General features: G+C 34.9%; 1 protein-coding gene across 1 annotated transcript in view; it reads left to right on the top strand.

Annotated features, from left to right (window-relative positions):
- The window catches only part of LOC142340602 (putative pterin-4-alpha-carbinolamine dehydratase), a 305,724-nt gene that overhangs the window by 283,775 nt on the left and 4,904 nt on the right, over window positions 1-17,045 (top strand). The window contains exon 2 of the mRNA XM_075391281.1: window positions 12,047-12,305. Within this exon, the coding sequence (XP_075247396.1) occupies window positions 12,120-12,305 (186 nt within the window). The 5' untranslated portion in view covers window positions 12,047-12,119. The remainder of the gene's footprint in view (window positions 1-12,046; window positions 12,306-17,045) is intronic.

The raw sequence follows: 17,045 nt of genomic DNA, 5'->3' as shown, positions 1-17,045 counted from the left end.
GTCAAAATGGACCGAATGGGAGAAATGAAACAATTTTTTGAATCGAGTGTCTTTGACTCGCATATGAACAACTTGTTTTTAAGCGTCAAATTGAACTGTTATGAACGAATCTATGGTAAAAAGTAGAAGTGTATCTTGGAAGGACTACTTCAGTGGTCTGACACCTGAAAATTGGATTGGAATGTTTCAACATTACCGCAATGATTTCATATATTTCGATTATTATTTGTACTACTTTAAGTAATTATAATTTGACTATTTTAAAATAAGAATTTGACTTACAAGATAACCATCTGACTTGTAAGTTCTTAGAAATTAACTATCCTTCAAAAGAAACTTGTAAGTGTTTAGCCATCCTGTCTCGACCCGGGTAACTTTATCTCGACCCGAGTTTTGGTCTTGATTCTCTAAAGAATTAAGTCTCAGTCCATATAGATACGGAACAACTGCTAATGTGAGATGGGAACCAGACAATATGAATCAGAGAAAATCCTGACTGGAATTTGCCATGAATCAATACTGATATAGTTTGGTTCGTAGTACTGTGCCAGACAAACTTGCAAAGGTCTTAATGGATTTACCTCGTTGAACAACAATTACTAGGAATCACATTTCTGTTATAATATTGTTACAGCGACAGTGTTGTAACAAGAATTGATAAAACAGCAACAGAAGGTGAAATGTTAAAAATAAACCGGTTTTTCACATTTTAGCCCCACACATCTTAGTGGTCACATAACGTATACCCCCTCCCCCGCCATCACAACCAATGATTGTAAACATACGCTCCAAGTTACAAACCAATGTCGGATTTCTCAAGTAAATTCATTCGTTTTTACACTTTCACTATGTTAACCCGTAATTCAAGATTAGGGTTATGAGCGTGTGTTGAAATTAGTTTCAGTATGCCAGTTTAGTTCGAATTTTTTTTTTTGGATATATTTGATACTAGTTTTGACGATCATTAACACACTTTTTACATGCAGCATTTATTAACTAATATGGTGTCAATTAGACCGAAATTAAAGAGAACTTAGTGGAGGATAAATTTCAGAGATGCGAATTGTGATTAAGAAGACAATTAGCAGTTTTCTAATTACCCATATCGCTGTTCACAAGAATAATCGAAATTTTGAAATTTATCCGAAGTAAATACTATTAAATTTCTGGCAATAAAGATTTAGCTTAATTAAATGCTCCAAATTGGGGAATTGGGTAACATAATTAAACCCAAAATTTTTTTTAATTTTCATTTTCAGACGTTGGCCAGATAAAAAAGCACAGATCGCTAAGATTTTTTTCAACTAAAAGTTTGGATAAGTTAAATACTTTCACAGGATATTTATGTTATAGATATTTGCCCTATAAAGATTTTTACACTCTTGGGTCCAAAAGCAACAGCTTAGGATATTGATTTCCAATTATTTGATATTCATAATGCAAACTAATTCTGGCAACAACAAGTTCAAGCTAGACGGTATAATGTCATGAAATTGCGCCAACTTTAGTGATCGAACAGAGCAGTTTCATTTTTTTTCAAAAAAACTTTGTTGAAATTTTCTCATTTTTTTTGTTTTTATATTCTCGTGATTAGTTCTTAGAAACATATAATTTTCACATTGATTAAAAGCAGCTCAGATGTTTTCACACACTCAATAGTAAACAAAGCGAATCTTAGTTTGGTGCAATCGAGGTTTAAAAATTGTCTAGAACTTATCGGATATTCCTCCATCAGTTGCGGAAATTTCAATTCTCTAGATATTTTCTCTAGTGTGTATTAACCTTTGATTAACCTCCCTCTCATTGGTTGAGATAAAAAAAATGAGTAGCTGCTCCTTCTTATTGAGTGGCTAGAGTTCATTGATTAAATCAACGTCCTAATAATCGAGCGAGTTAAAAAAATACAACTATCTATCGCTTCTTGTTTGGCAACAAAATAGTTGCCCGGATCGAGGTGTCAACGCTAAAATTTGCTGCACAATGTAAGAGTTGCGGTATAAAGATGTAAGAACTGCCATTTTAGCGCTGAATACGGTGAATGCTGTGAAAAGAAAAGAATCCACCGCTAAGAATCGCAAATTTTACGAATCTTATACGAATCAAAATAATTCAGCATGTTCTTTAAAAATTATCTCCATATTTCACCTCCCGAAGATTTCATTAAATTTTTTCAGCACAATCCTTACAAAAAGTCAACATTTCTATTTTGCACCCTATGTTTTACGTCTACAAAAAACGGCACTACAAAATTAATCACTTTCAGTGCATTTCACTGCTTTTGTGCGTTAAATTCAAATGTTTTTTCAATATATTTTTTAAGCAGATTTGCCGTAACATTTTAGCACTTCAAAAAGAAGAATTAATCTCCTTCAGCCCATTCTTTACGTCATTTCAACACTCAGCACATGCTACATTGGTGTATAGTAAAAGCTTAAAATATGTTAGGAAAAATATGAAACTATTCATGATGATGATCAGCATCAAAAATGTGGAAAAAAGTTTACGAACTGCGCTAGTTAACATCGAAATAAAATAGTTTTTAGCGAAATAATCTTATTTAATTATGATTAATGGGTTGGCAAGTGCAGAAATAACGCAAAAGAAAGTTGAACATTCGGCACATCCCTTAGCACTTCTTATAAATTTTGATAACTTCTAAATTTCCTCATATCAGCGCTTCCAGCGCATTCTTTACACAATTTCAGCTCACTTCGTACAAAAACTCAGCAAATTGATTACATTTAACAGTACATTTAACTTTGCTATTTAACAATTTCAACATATATTTTACTTAAATTCGGCACTTCGCGCAACACAGTCCCTATATAAACTTAACACTTTTAGTAGACTACTTCTTTAATCCCGGCACTTCAGAATTTCAGAAAACCGCAAACCACTTTTTTGCATAGATTCATTCAATTTTGTACAAAAAATCAACATTTCAAATTTCGCACATATTTTTTGATTTCTTAAAAAGTATCGCATGAGTTTTAAAAAATTCTGGTTCACACAATTTCAAAAAACCCTTTTAAAAAATTTAAAAAGAATTTAAAAAGAGTGAGTATCAACGCCATCAGCTCATTTCTCACCCAATGGATCGACATTTGACTTTTAAATTTAGCTCAAGATGAAATTCTATACAAAAAAACTCAAACAAACGCTGAGAATGTTAAGGAAAATTTTAGGAATGCATAAAACAAACGATTAAATTCTGATTGTAAATTTTTTTTTTTAATTTTGGTTTTAGGGCCAATTGCTTATATTTTGTCGGGATAATTCAGAACAATTTCAAGATTAGTGCTGGAATTTAAACTGAATAACTAAAAAACTGTTGAGAATGGAGGATAGCTGGTGAAAATGTTTAAATATTGTAACAAAGTGAAAACTGCCTAGTTTGTGCAATGAATGTTATCGAATTGTATAGGATCAGTAGTGATCTCCGAAGAATTATGAAAGTAAAGTGCTAAGCATTTGTAGGTTTTGTTTTGAAAAAGTTTGATTAGCGTACCATGAATTTAAAACAAATAGCAATGTCATGAAAGTGGGGATATTATGTGAGTGAAGTGCTGTGTTATTTTTGTGTTTGAAAAGCACAGAAAAAGTGCAAAACGAAAACTGATATTGTTGAAAATGTTTACATATTTGATCAAAAAGCAAAAAAAAATTGTTGAATTTTTCTAAAAATTGTGCCAAAAAGTCTTTGCTAAAAAGGCTTTTTTCAGAAAACAACCAAAATTGGATTCAACCCATAGAATTTTTGCGCAGATCAAAAAAGGAGGCTCTTCTTATAGAAACTGGGGACAAAAATTGAGCTAAATTGATGAAAATCATGTAAGAAAAATGCATACGTAAATACCCTCAGCAAAAAGAGGAAAATAAGTCTGATAATTGCTGAGAGTGGGGTGAATGTGTAAAAAATACACTAATATTTAGTGAAAAAAGTTTGTTTTTCAATTTAAAAATCTTACAATTTTATCCCCAAAATATGCTGAGAACTGCTAAATTAAAAAAAAAAGCCTAGAGAGGTCAGTACACTAAACAATTAATTGTCAAGATTTAGCGACATTAAAACCTTTATTTCTCTGAAGCCGCCTCAGCGCATTCCCTGCATTTATTTTCAGTGAAGGCAACCACCCATGAGGAACAAAAACTACCTATCTGCATCATCACTGGAGATCAACATGACTGGTGGACATAAGGTGCTATTCAATCATTTTTCAAAACGAAAAGTGGTTGAATAGACACAGTTCATCCATTATTACAAACATAAAAAGACTGATAAATTTACACATAATTTTGTTTATCAATATTTCAAAACTACAACCTCTTGTCTTATTTAGAGCAAATGAAAATAAAAATCAGAGTTAAGCTGGTAATTAACATTTATCAGATGGTGAAATCAATCTATCCTTATTGATTTCAGTAACTTTATCCAAGATATGTAGTTTAATTGATGAAACCGTGTTGTAACCACATTAAACTAAATGGTGCAAAAAACGCTTCTGAAAGGAACAATGTCCGCCTAACTTAATAATTACCAGCTGAACTTTATAATTTTTCAAACACATAAATTCAATAAAAAAATCAATTGAGAAAATTTTAAAAATCTTATTCTTTTGTTTGGATATGTCTAAACTATTCATTAGTAACTATAGTGATTAAACAGAACAGGAAAGAAGAGTATCAGGATCAAAGTCTGCACCAAAACTATTTTTTATCAACACTCTTCCATTAACTCATTATTTCATTAAAAACCTAACAACATTTTTACTATCCAAGTTTGTATTCTGAAAGTCTTTCTTTTTCTTCTAACAACCTCCAAATCATAATATAACCTCATTACTTATGAGCATGCATCAAATTTTACTCAGATAGTTTAGTCAGGAGAACTAAAATTACAATTATAGTGTCTTTTATAATCAAAATTGTTTAAATTTCTTTCAAATCGACTTGTAGCCACTTTTTCGTCTACTTTTGGAATTCATTTCTCAGTCACATTTTTCTTTTTTTCTTTGAAATCCAGGAATTAAAGTGTAATCAAAATGTTTCCGTTATTCTCTTTCTTTAGATTTTTTTCTTTTTTAAAACCACTTTTAAAATTAAATGATTTGGTTTCAAAACTATAAAGTCTTCTATAACAAGTCTTATCAGCAGTATACATGAATCCAATAGACCCCAGGTTTAGGTGCGCGACCCTAGACCACTCTGATCAGACCATTTCCCAGACTTTGCCCTCTTATCAGATCATAGTGCGACACAAAGCACTCTTATCAGACCATCGTGCGAACCAAATCCCTCTGATCAGACTATCGTGTGACCCAAATATTTAGCGCGACTCTGGTGCGACCAAAAATTTTGGGCGACTTTAGTGCGATCAACGCTCCCTCTGATCCGACCATTCCTCAATACATGCTATAAGCAGTTGTTATTTGTTTTATTTATTCAATTCAATCCGATATACTACACAACTTAAAATTTAACAATTTAGTATATCCTGTTAAGGTTTGGACAAAACTAATTGATAAAAATATAAACAGACATTATTTTGGAGTACCTAAGACTTTTCTTTTGAGAAATCAAAAATAATGATAAAAACTGCAGTCAATTAATTATGGGCGGTTAATGCTCTGTGGTCAGATTTTGTACAACTTTTGTCAAGACTTCGGTCTCTGATCAGACCGTAGTGCGACCATTGTCCAGACTTTTGTGCGACCTATGTTCAGACTATAGTGCGACCTTGACCTCTGATCAGTCCGTAGTGCGAACATCGTCCACATTTTTGTGCGATCTATGATCAGACTATGGTGCGACTTTGCCCTCTGATCAGACCATAGTGCAACCAGTGTCCAGACCAATTCCCAGACTTTGCCCTCTGATCAAACCGTAGTGCGACCATTCTCCACACCATCGTGCGACTCAAGCGTTTCCCAGATAATGTATTTTGGGTCGCACCACGCCACCAGTGTGCGACCCAAATGGTCTGATCAGAGCAGTCTAGGGTCGCGCACCTAAACCTGGGACTATCAAAAAACCTCATCTTCACTATAATTAAAATCAATTTCGCAGTATCAAAAAAATTCAATTTTAAAACCTTAAATCAAGGTGTAAGTACAGAATCAAAGAATTTCAGCAAATGTAGCTTAGTTTATTCCAAACCACTAGCACCCAAAAAATATTGGCTGAACATATTTTTTGTCCTTTTTAGACATTAAACTGCAGCATATAATTACATCTAAAAACATTTTTGCTTAATGTTTCACTTGCATTTTTAAGTATTTTATGTACAACAATTAAAAAATTATTCTCGTCTTGATTCGGAGGTTTCTCACAGAGATTTGCAACGAAAAATACTAAAATTGTTCAAGGAAATAGATTATTATCAGAAGCTAAAATTCATTTTAAATTGTAAGATGACTGATGAAAATCGGTAAGATAAATAAAATTACAGACGTTTTGTATGATCATGTAAACAATTTACGATTTATTAGAAAACTAAGAAAATAAAACAATTTTTAGAGAAAGAAACTTAATTGTTCATGATCAAGGGGTTGACAAGTGCTGAAGCAATACAAAAGATAAATAAAATTACAGACGTTTTGTATGATCATGTAAACAATTTAAGATTTATTAGAAAACTAAGAAAATAAAACAATTTTTAGAGAAAGAAACTTAATTGTTCATGATTAACGGGTTGAGAAGTGCTGAAGCAATACAAAATGAAAATGACCTCTCAGAACATCTTTCAAAACTTCTGAGTATTAAAATTTTCTCATTTCAGCGCTTCCGGTACAATATTTACATAAATTCACCACATTTGTTAAAATTACAGAGCAAACTGATCGCGTAAATTCGCCATTTTTTATTTTCAACACAAATTTTACACAACTTTAGCACCAAGAGAAACGTTGAAAAAAAGGCTTCCAGCAAAAACATTCCTGCTTAAGAGACTGCATAAAACTACAACAAAACGAGATCATCACTTTTTGCTGGTTTTAAATTAAATTTGCATACACTTCAAAAACCTCTTCCAGACAAGTTTTGGAGCACTTCCTTCAAACTCACTTTCAAAAGAAGGCAATCGAGCTCTTTCAGAAAAGCAGAGCTCTCTACTTTGGGCATGATATATTTATGATTTGTATATTGGTCTCATGATATTTTTTTACCTAGGTCTATTAAGGAAGTCAGTCTGTTCATGCCGCCCATATTTGATTAATTGTTCACTCTTTTGACTAACTCAGTCAAATTCAATTGTTCGTTCTCGTGCTCTTCTTTTGAGCTCATTAGTAGATTGAGTTGAAACCCACCGCGTTTTGCAGATCAGTACTACAAGTGGAATTGCGTTAGCTTCCCACTATAAATTCAATAAGTGGTAATTTCGAGCATCACATTTAACATCGCGTAACAAAACCAATCCACCAAATTTTGACTGTAATTGTAACCCAATTGCTAGGCTACTCAAACAGATTAACACATGGCGTAGTCTGCACCAAAGGAACGTGTTCTTCTCGAAATTGAACCCATTTGGGAAAGACCAACCTTGGATCCTCGGCTACGATGGGAACGATTGGGATCATATTAAGTTGGCCCTTCTAGCGAAAGAAGGAATCTCCATCGACATTCTACGAGAGGCGCCGCCAGATAAAATTGGCGGTTTTCCAAAAAAATGAATGACATTTTAATCGGATTGAGAAATACACATTGCGTTTTAGACAACGATATTGTCAGCAGAGGATCTAAAGAGGAACATATAAATTTAATTTATCAATGATTTAAAAATTTTGACGATAACAACCTCCAAATTATCCTTCCAAGCCCCACTTTGCCAAAACTGACATCGAATGGTGAGGCTAAAAATTCAGTCAATCGGGCATCTCTCCACTAGACTCAAAAACTTTACCAATTCTCGTTCCTTCGCCCCTAAAAGTTTTAAGCAAATGTGATTATTTTCGGGCTCAGTACATTTTATCGAGAAGTTCATTCCTTATTTATTACAATAATGCTATCATTTATGTCCGCCTTTAAAAAAGAACAAAAAGTTCGGACGGAATGATGACCTAAAATCAAATTTACATCACATCAAAAATCAGGTTGCAAAAAGAACTGAAAACACCCATTGTAACCAATACATGGAACCCGCAGCAAAAGCGATGCATCTCCTGCAGGTTTAGGTGGCGCAATTCGCCGAAGGGCTGAAAAACAATAGCATTGGAATCACGTTCCCTCATTATCAATGAGAAAAATCATAGTGTCTATGAATTAGAAATTAGAAAGGGGGCAGTTTGATCTAAAAACTTCTTTAAATATTATCAATTTAAAAATCACCCATTGTCATCACCGATCATAGAGCCTTATTATCAATCATGCAAGAAAATCGATCTAATAAAACCCATATTAGTCATTTAACTTGTTGGTTGGACCGATTATTACCTTTTGATTTTTAATATTGAACACATACTAGGTGAAAAATAGGGCCGGTAGAATACAATTTTCGCCAACGAAATCAAAACGCAATTAAATAAATATGACGAGGATTTTTTGGTTGCAACAAATATCCGCATTTGTGACGCTATTGCAGCAATTTAAATAAATGCCATACCATTAAACTGTCAAGTGCATCACATTAACGCTGTAAATGAAGTACATTCCTTTCGCGTCAGTAATACTCGACAAGTAAAATGTTCTGAAATGCTTATTTCCTTAGTTCGCTGCACTGATCAGCTGCTAAATTCTTTTTCTGCAAACGTAGCACTAATCTATTTACAACATTCAAACAACATGAGGAGCACCGTTGAATCGCCATAAACACTACCAACCACCCAAGGGCTCAACCCGAGTGACATTCCAGTCAACACCGAATTCTGATGAGAACGGGAAGGAAATACTACCCCAGTCCTGGATCAGACGCGGAAGGATGCGTTGGAAAACAACCTCAACCAACTTTTCGTGAAAAACTTCCTCGTAGTTTTGACTACAAAAGATGCCGTCCTGAATGAAGTTCGTGACTGCATCTTGCAGAATGACAAACAACGTTGTGCAGACTTCAACAATATGCATTCGCACTGACGTGATTTAAATGTACGGTCAGGGTGCGTATGTATTGACGAAGGGCTCGCAATTCCAAAGTCTATTCAGGAGGCAGTATTGGAGTCCCCATATCTCACTGATCCGGTAATCTGGGAGATGATTTCTTAATAAAGATTGCAAATCTTGAACGAATATAGGTAAGAATATATTGTTGCATGTAACAATCGTTTCTCAAAAAATCAAGGAGTAAGTGAAAAAACTAATGGTCATGATGTTGTAGAATTTTTAAATAAATACATTCAAATAGTTAAAGTACCACGAAACATCCGTTTGGATCCAGCACGATGTTCAACAGGAAATAAAGATAAAAACTGCTGTAAAATTATTGAAATTTCTGCACTTGCAAATGATCACAGACAGAGCTATTGGGTTAGTAGAACGTTTGATACAAGCTATTAAAGGATGATTAAGTAGTTTGAAAATGTTATGTAGTTCTGACAAATCCACTTTTAGAGAATCAATAAAGTCAATAGTACACCAATTACGCTTATATAAACAGAAAACTGCAAAAGTAACACCTTCCTAAGCACATTTTGGCAGAAAACCAATTACACCACTAGACAACATAAAGAACACACCTAACTCCAAAAATTTAACGCATGAGCAGACTTTAAATCATTATCTACACGAAAATACAGTTCCCCTAGGCAACTACCTTGATGATAACGGTTTGGTTTTGGCAAGGGAATGATATTCAAATCCATGAGGCTATGACTCGTGCAGAGGTGGTGGCTGGACACCATTTCAACGGAAAACATAAAAAAACCGTCTCCAGATTTGTTTTTCATCCAAAGAATACGAACCCAATCCCACCCATGGGAAAGTCTTTTGTATTTAAACTTGCACGAAAAGTAACAAAACGCTTCAAGAAAGATCTCCTTGGTTTGTGGGCGCTCTCGCGCATGGCAGTGTTTTCACCCTTACGTCTGCATCAATGAGAGTCATACAGGAACCTGGAGTACCAGATGTCAGGGTGCCCAAAAACGATATTGGGTGCCCAAAAAATTGGGCACCAAAGTTGAGCGAAACACCCTTTTCTGGAAATCCGCCCAGAGAAGTCCCTTACTCTACAAAAAAACGACTGCGGAAAAAACTGCGGAGAACATCAAAGTCCTCGAAAAAAAATATAGGTGGACACAAAAATTGAACATCGCCAAGCCGACAACACAACAGGGCCTTATCCTCAAAACTGCAACGTACTGAGAATACTGACATTGCAAGGAAGTTTATAAAGGAAGAGAACGCCCGACCACCAGCAGAAGAAAGCAATTTCGAGCTTCCTGTTCTCAGCCCTCTTGATCCACGAATCCGGCCGGCCACGAACTCCCCTTCAGAACACGACTATTCTGACTAGGGAAAATTAGCACGTCAGTCTTCGTCGCTGAAAATCAATTTACAACAGTTAAATCTGAAACCCATGTAATTATTCTCAACTAAAACTTCAATTTTATTAATTTTCAATTAATTTCAATTGCCTAAAATTTTCATTCATTTCTTGTTGTTTTTATTTTAAATGTAATTTTTTAACTATCGTAGCACCTTTCTGTTCAGTTTATATTTGGTCTCAAACTAATTTAATTTGTTGTGTTATTACTTTAATTCGTTTTATAAAAAAGTGGCAAAATTTTACTCTTCCGTTAGTGGTTTCTAAAATTGTTCTCTTGTTCATTTTGTTGTTCACCCAGTTTTGCAATCAAATGCCATATGTTTGCACTAATAAAAACCACCAGCTATGGTAACCAGCAAAAATAGAAATCCTAGATTTGATAACCAGTAAATGTTCTTATTAATATAGATGCATAGTTAATTTAATATATTTTGGTTGAATAAGCGTGCTTTGTAATTCTTCCAGTTTCTTTAGAATCTTTGATACACTGAATAGTTTGCTTAAGGGGCGGACATCTGGTATGGATGGGAAATTTGCCTTCGACTATGACATCAGTTCACTAGGGAATGATATATTTAGGAAATGTCAAACGTGGACCCAATGGAGAGGGAAAGAGCAGATCGCATTGATACTCACTATTTTTAACGCGCGAGAACTGTTTCAAATGGTGTGATCAATGGTTTTATCGATGTCATGCAAATTTTATTAAGAGAACAAAAAAATTTTATTAAGAGAACAAAAAAATTTTATTAAGAGAACAAAAAAATTTTATTAAGAGAACAAAAAAGTTCTAAAGTGCTGGAATCAAATACAAAACAAAGTACTGAAATATAAAAAAATTTATATTATTTAGGGAAAGTGTTGAAAAATCTGTTGAATCGTGTTGAAAAATCTCTGAAAGTAGGAGTTATTATGTAAGTGTGCGATAGGACGTTTGAGTAGTCTAGGAATTGGGTTACAATTACCGTCCAATTTTTGTGGATTGGATTCGCGACGCGAATCCGTAGTGAAATGTGGAGCTCGAAATTATCATTCATTGAAGTTACAGTAGAAAGCTAATGCAATTCCACTTGTAATACTGATGTTCCAAACGGGGTGCGATTCCGCTCAATCTACCAATGAGCTCAAAAGATGAGCGAGAGATAAAACTGAATTTAGCAGAGTTAGTTTTTTCGTTCATGCGCGTGATTAAATTTTTGGTCACACTTGACTTACCTCACTCTCAAAAATGAGGCAGCAATAGAGGCTAATAGAGGCAGCAATAACTTATACAGATTTTTAATCAAAATATAACAGATCAGCCTTCAATGAAAAGACGATTTTTTTTATCTGTCTTTTTTACTGTTTTTTTAGACTGCCGATCTACGAATCTATTGCGGCTATGTTCTGGCAATCTGCCAGCTATGTTTATGTTAATTTTTGGTCATGTATAATATTTTCATGAGCTCTTTAATGAGTCAAATATCAATGTTGTCTTCATGTTTTATTTGAAATGCGTGCCAACGAAATCTTAGATGAGATTACTGCGGCAGCAGCAACAGAAAGGGAGTTATTATACTTTTGCTCTGTTTCAGATTGGTTTATAATGGTTTGTCTTTATCGCTGAAACTGTTTGTCGAAGAGATTTCACGAAGGTGTGCACACGTCAATGTACATTTTATCTTTAAATCTAGTGCGAAGAATGACATCATCAGCCTTACCAATGAAAGCGGTCAAGATTTTGGGCAGCGTGGAGCACGCTGCCGATCTAAATGCGTTGAGGAATTGTGGCTGGATTATCGACGAAGAAAAAGATTGTATCAAAAAGAAATTTCAGTTCAAAGATTTTAATCAGGTATGTGAAACCTTTAAAGTCTGACTTGTCTTGAGGACTATTGTTAACTTTTGAGTTAACTTAATAATTCTAGATGAAGAGGGGAAAAGTTGATATAAAATTGAACAAAAATCAAACGTTTTAGCATTTGCTTAGTTCATCAGGATTAAAACAGGATTGAGTTATAAAATTTTGTACACAATTGGATTCATCTAAATGATGAATTTGCCATTCAAGAAATTGTTAGTTTTCATTTTGCTTTTTGACTTACTAACAATTAATTTTACCTGACTTAATTTTAAAATGAATGAGAAATTTTTGATAGAAAGCAACCTGCTAGTCTTCTAAGAAACAAGCACCAATGTTTCAATGTTAATTCCCGGCCTTTTGATCCTGATCCGGCGCATGAAGTTCTATCAAGGCCACGAGATTTTCTACCTGGGCAGTGATTTACAAATATGCCTTCAATGGCTTTTGATAACTCAGCCAAATGGCCTACTAGGGAATCAATATTTAATGCTCTAAAATTGTCTTGATTAAATGTCGGAAACATCCACTCCAACTGATTTTGATCAACCACATGATTTTTAGCTTTCTGCTTAGTGATATTATATAAGTCTATATATCAGAAGCAGAAGATGTTACTATTTTGAGCCTAAGTTGCAGGCTGATGTTTACTTGTATTGTAGAAAAAAACGTGCTCATTTTCTGACTTTGAGTTTAATTCCTTTTCTTAGCGTTTGTCTTGTTTTTTTTTTTCCAAATTTCTGGCCTTGCATGCTCCAGATATTGTTCTTGAACCACATTTATTCACTTTTTCTTAGTGCCTCTTCAACTTTACGAATCATGTTTTCGCATTAATATTCATGTCTTAAAAAGGCAGATTTTCATCTGTATCAACTTTTTCCATTCGGAACTGTATTTTTAAAGAGTGCGTTAATTATTCCAAACAAATCAGCCGATTCTTCAGCAATAGTGCAAGTTTTGTGATTTACTCATTTGTCTGTTTTTTACTTTCTGGATCATGTTTTGCTTATTTTTCCCGTATTCTGAGCAAAACCACGGTTTTCTACATGTTTTTGTTCGCAATAATCTTGCAATGTGCATCATACCACTTCTCACACTCGACACCTTAAGTGACATCCCTCTATAAGTGACTTTACGATTGCAATCGGGGCACATTTTTTAACGTTTTTCGATGCATATTTATTATTTCTATTATGGACCTAAAATGGTTCTCAAAATTTTCATCCAAATGTTGGTTGAGTCACCTTTTTGGCGAAACTTTTTGTCATAGCTCTCAAAATAGACATTTTAAACAGCTAGCTTTAAAAGATTTCAAGGTTTATCTTGAAATTTTAGTGGGGCTATATCTGGAACAGATTTCTCATTGCGGTTTTCTTGATCCCTTTGCTAGAGGGGACGGGACGTTTATATTTAATTTTTTCAAGTCTCGATTAATTTGGTTTCAGAATACATTTTTGGAAACATTCTTTTAAATTAAAGTATAGTATAGCTCAGTGCATGTATTTGCTAACTGTTGGGATAAAGAGAGCATTAATCCTTGTAACGTTAAAAAATGGGACTGTTTTTCTCTGACTGCTTCGTTGGTGACTCTTGTGTCTGTTCATCATTGTTTCAATATCTTTTCCCATCATTTGGCCTGTGATTATTTACAAAGAATTATGAGAGGTGCCTTTTTGAAGCACGAACGTTCGGGTTCATTTCATTAATGCTTGCGTTTGATGATCCATTGTTCTTTTTCATATAGCTCTAGATAGAAAAATTGCTGCGAAAATTGACACGACTTCTGAACGTAATTGTGCGAGGCAAATATGAAATAGTGTACTGGCCAATTTTTTCTAATGAGTTAGTGACTGCTTATAATATAGAGTACGGTGCTATTGTATATGTTCATCGAAAGTAGCTATGAAGGGAGGTATAGCAATTTTCCTTACAATTGTCGCACACCTTTAAGCGAGACATTTCCCAATGAACGTTTTTGAGATTTTTTTGTTGTTTAATGATTAGTGATGGCAAATATCTCTCAAGGCATTGAAGTGATTTGCTTTTGTTCCACGATTGTGGAGAACATGAGAGCCTGCAAGGTAGAAAAAAGTTAATTGGTTTTTTGGCGACATCGGCAGTCACGAATTGTCCTAACAAAACCGAGTGACGCTTCTCTGATTGAATCATCTCGGTTAATGGACATCAAAAATGACTTAGCGTAATTTGTGGTGACCTAATGATAACATTTGATTTTCAAAAATGTTTTTTTTACAGTTTACAAAAAATAAACCGAAAATGTCATCTGTTGCGAATTTTAATTTTCTTTGGTACGCTGTTATTGCTTTGTCGTGCAATATTTCGGTTTGATGTCAACCCTTAAGTGGCATAAAAATACAATAAGTTGGAGAAAAGTTATTTGATTAATTCATCTTAATCAAAGTTTGTATCAATTATGTTAGTCCTGCTGGCTTTTTTGTTTTCGAACACAACTCCAGCGGCCTCCAACCTACCCTAACCCCCCAAGCCCTCCCAAAGAAGACGCTAACTATCCCCACCCCCTATCTAATCCCGGCCCCCTCAATAACCCTAGCCGTACCCACCAACAGCCGCTACTCCAACTTCCCCTCAGCCCTGAACTTCGAAAAATTAAAAGTTGCCTGCATTTTTGTAATTTTTCTATGGATTTTTAGGTTATTTAGTTTTAGATATTTCTTATTTAGATTAGGTCAATTTAGAAATTGTATTGCAAGACTCTTTGAGTCCTTTGTGGTTTTCTGCTGGCTTTGGTAAATGTTTTTGATGCGAGTTTTAGCTCGACCATTTTTTGTCCGACTTTTTACCTCGTCTCAAAAACGAGGTAGGTCTTTTAGATCTTTTCTTGAAGTTATTTGCTCTTGTTCCACGATTGTCGAGAACATGAGAGCCTGCAAAGCAGAAACAAATTGATTGGTTTTTGGTGAAATCGGCAGTCACGAATTGTCCTAACAAAACCGAGTGACGCTTCTCTGACTGAATCATCTCGGTTAAAGGACATCAATAATGACTTGGCGTAAGGTGTGGTGAATTAATGACATCGCGTTCTTTTGAAAATGTTTTTTACAGTTTACAAACAACAAATCAAAAATGTCATCTGTTGCGAATTTCAATTTGCTTTGGTACGCTGTTATTGCTTTGAGTCGTGCAATATTTCGGTATGACGTTAACCCTTAAGGGGCATAAAAATACAATAAATTGGAGAACAGTTATTTGATTAATTGCTCCTAATCGAAGTTTGTAGCAATTATGTTAGTCCTGCTGGCTTTTACGAATCAAAGAGAAAGTTTTGTATTCTACAGATTTTTCTAGGTGATAATTGTTTGACTTTTTTCGAACGTAACTCACCCCCCCCCCCCGCCCCGCGGCCTCCAACCTCACCCAACCCCTCCCCAAAAAGACGCTAACCATCCCCACCCCTATGTAATCCTGGCCTCCTCAATAAACCCATCCGCACCCACCCACATTAGACGCCCCTCCAACCTCCCCTCAGCCCTAAACATTGAAAAATTAAAAATTGTCTGCATTTTTTGTAATTTTTCTATGGTTTTTATGTAATTTGGTTTTAGATATTTCTTATTTAGATAAGGTCAATTTAGAAATTGTATTGCAAGACTCTTTGAGTCCAATCTTGTATTCTACCAGCTTGGACAAATGTTTTTGATGTGAGTTTTCGCTCGACCATTTTTTTCTCCGACCTTTTTACCTCGTACTCAAAACGGGGTAGATCTTTTCTTGAGAAGATTTGCCCTTGTTCCACGATTGTCGAGAACATGTGAGCCAGCAAAGTAGAAAAGGATAATTGGTTTTTTGGTAACATCGGCAGTCACGAATTGTCCTAACAAAACCGAGTGACGCTTCTCTGACTGAATCATCTCGGTTAATGGACATCAATAATGACTTGGCGTAAGGTGTGGTGAATTAATGACAGCGTGTTGTTTTTGAAATTTTTTTTACAGTTTACAAACAATAAACCGAAAATTTCATCTGTTGCGAATTTCAATTTGCTTTGGTACGCTTTTATTGCTTTGAGTAGTGCAATATTTCGATGTGACCTTAACCCTTAAGGGGAATAAAAATACAATAAATTGGAGAAGTTATTTGATTAATTTTTCCTCATCGAAGTTTGTAGCAATTTTGTTAGTCCTGCTGGCTTTTACGAATCAAAGAGAAAGATTTGTGTTCTACAGATTCTTCTAGGTGATGATTGTTGACTTTTTTCGAACGTAACTCACCACCCCCCCCCCCCCCCCCGCCCCGCGGCCGCCAACCTCACCCAACCCCTCCCAAAAAAGACGCTAACCATCCCCACCCTTATCTAATCCTGGCCTCCTCAATAAACCCATCCGCACCCACCCACATTAAACGCTCCCCCCCCCCCCAACCTCCCCTCAGCCCTAAACTTTGAAAAATTAAAAATTGTCTGCATTTTTTGTAATTTTTCTATGGTTTTTATGTAATTTGGTTTTAGATATTTCTTATTTAGATAAGGTCAATTTAAAAATTGTATTGCAAGAATATTTGAGTCCAATCTTGAATTCTACCGGCTTTGACAAATGTTTTTGATGTGAGTTTTCGCTCGACCATTTTCTTCTCCGACCTTTTTACCTCGTACTCAAAACGGGCTAGATCTTTTCTTGAGATGATTTGCCCTTGTTCCACGATTGTCGAGAACATGTGAGCCAGCAAAGTAGAAAAAAGATAATTGGTTTTTTGGCG

Source organism: Convolutriloba macropyga, chromosome 6 (assembly GCF_964194025.1).
Source record: "Convolutriloba macropyga chromosome 6, txConMacr16.3, whole genome shotgun sequence".
Lineage (NCBI taxonomy): Eukaryota > Metazoa > Xenacoelomorpha > Acoela > Convolutidae > Convolutriloba > Convolutriloba macropyga.
The sequence above is the reverse complement of the archived record's forward strand: the minus strand, read 5'-3'. Positions and strand labels throughout refer to the sequence as shown.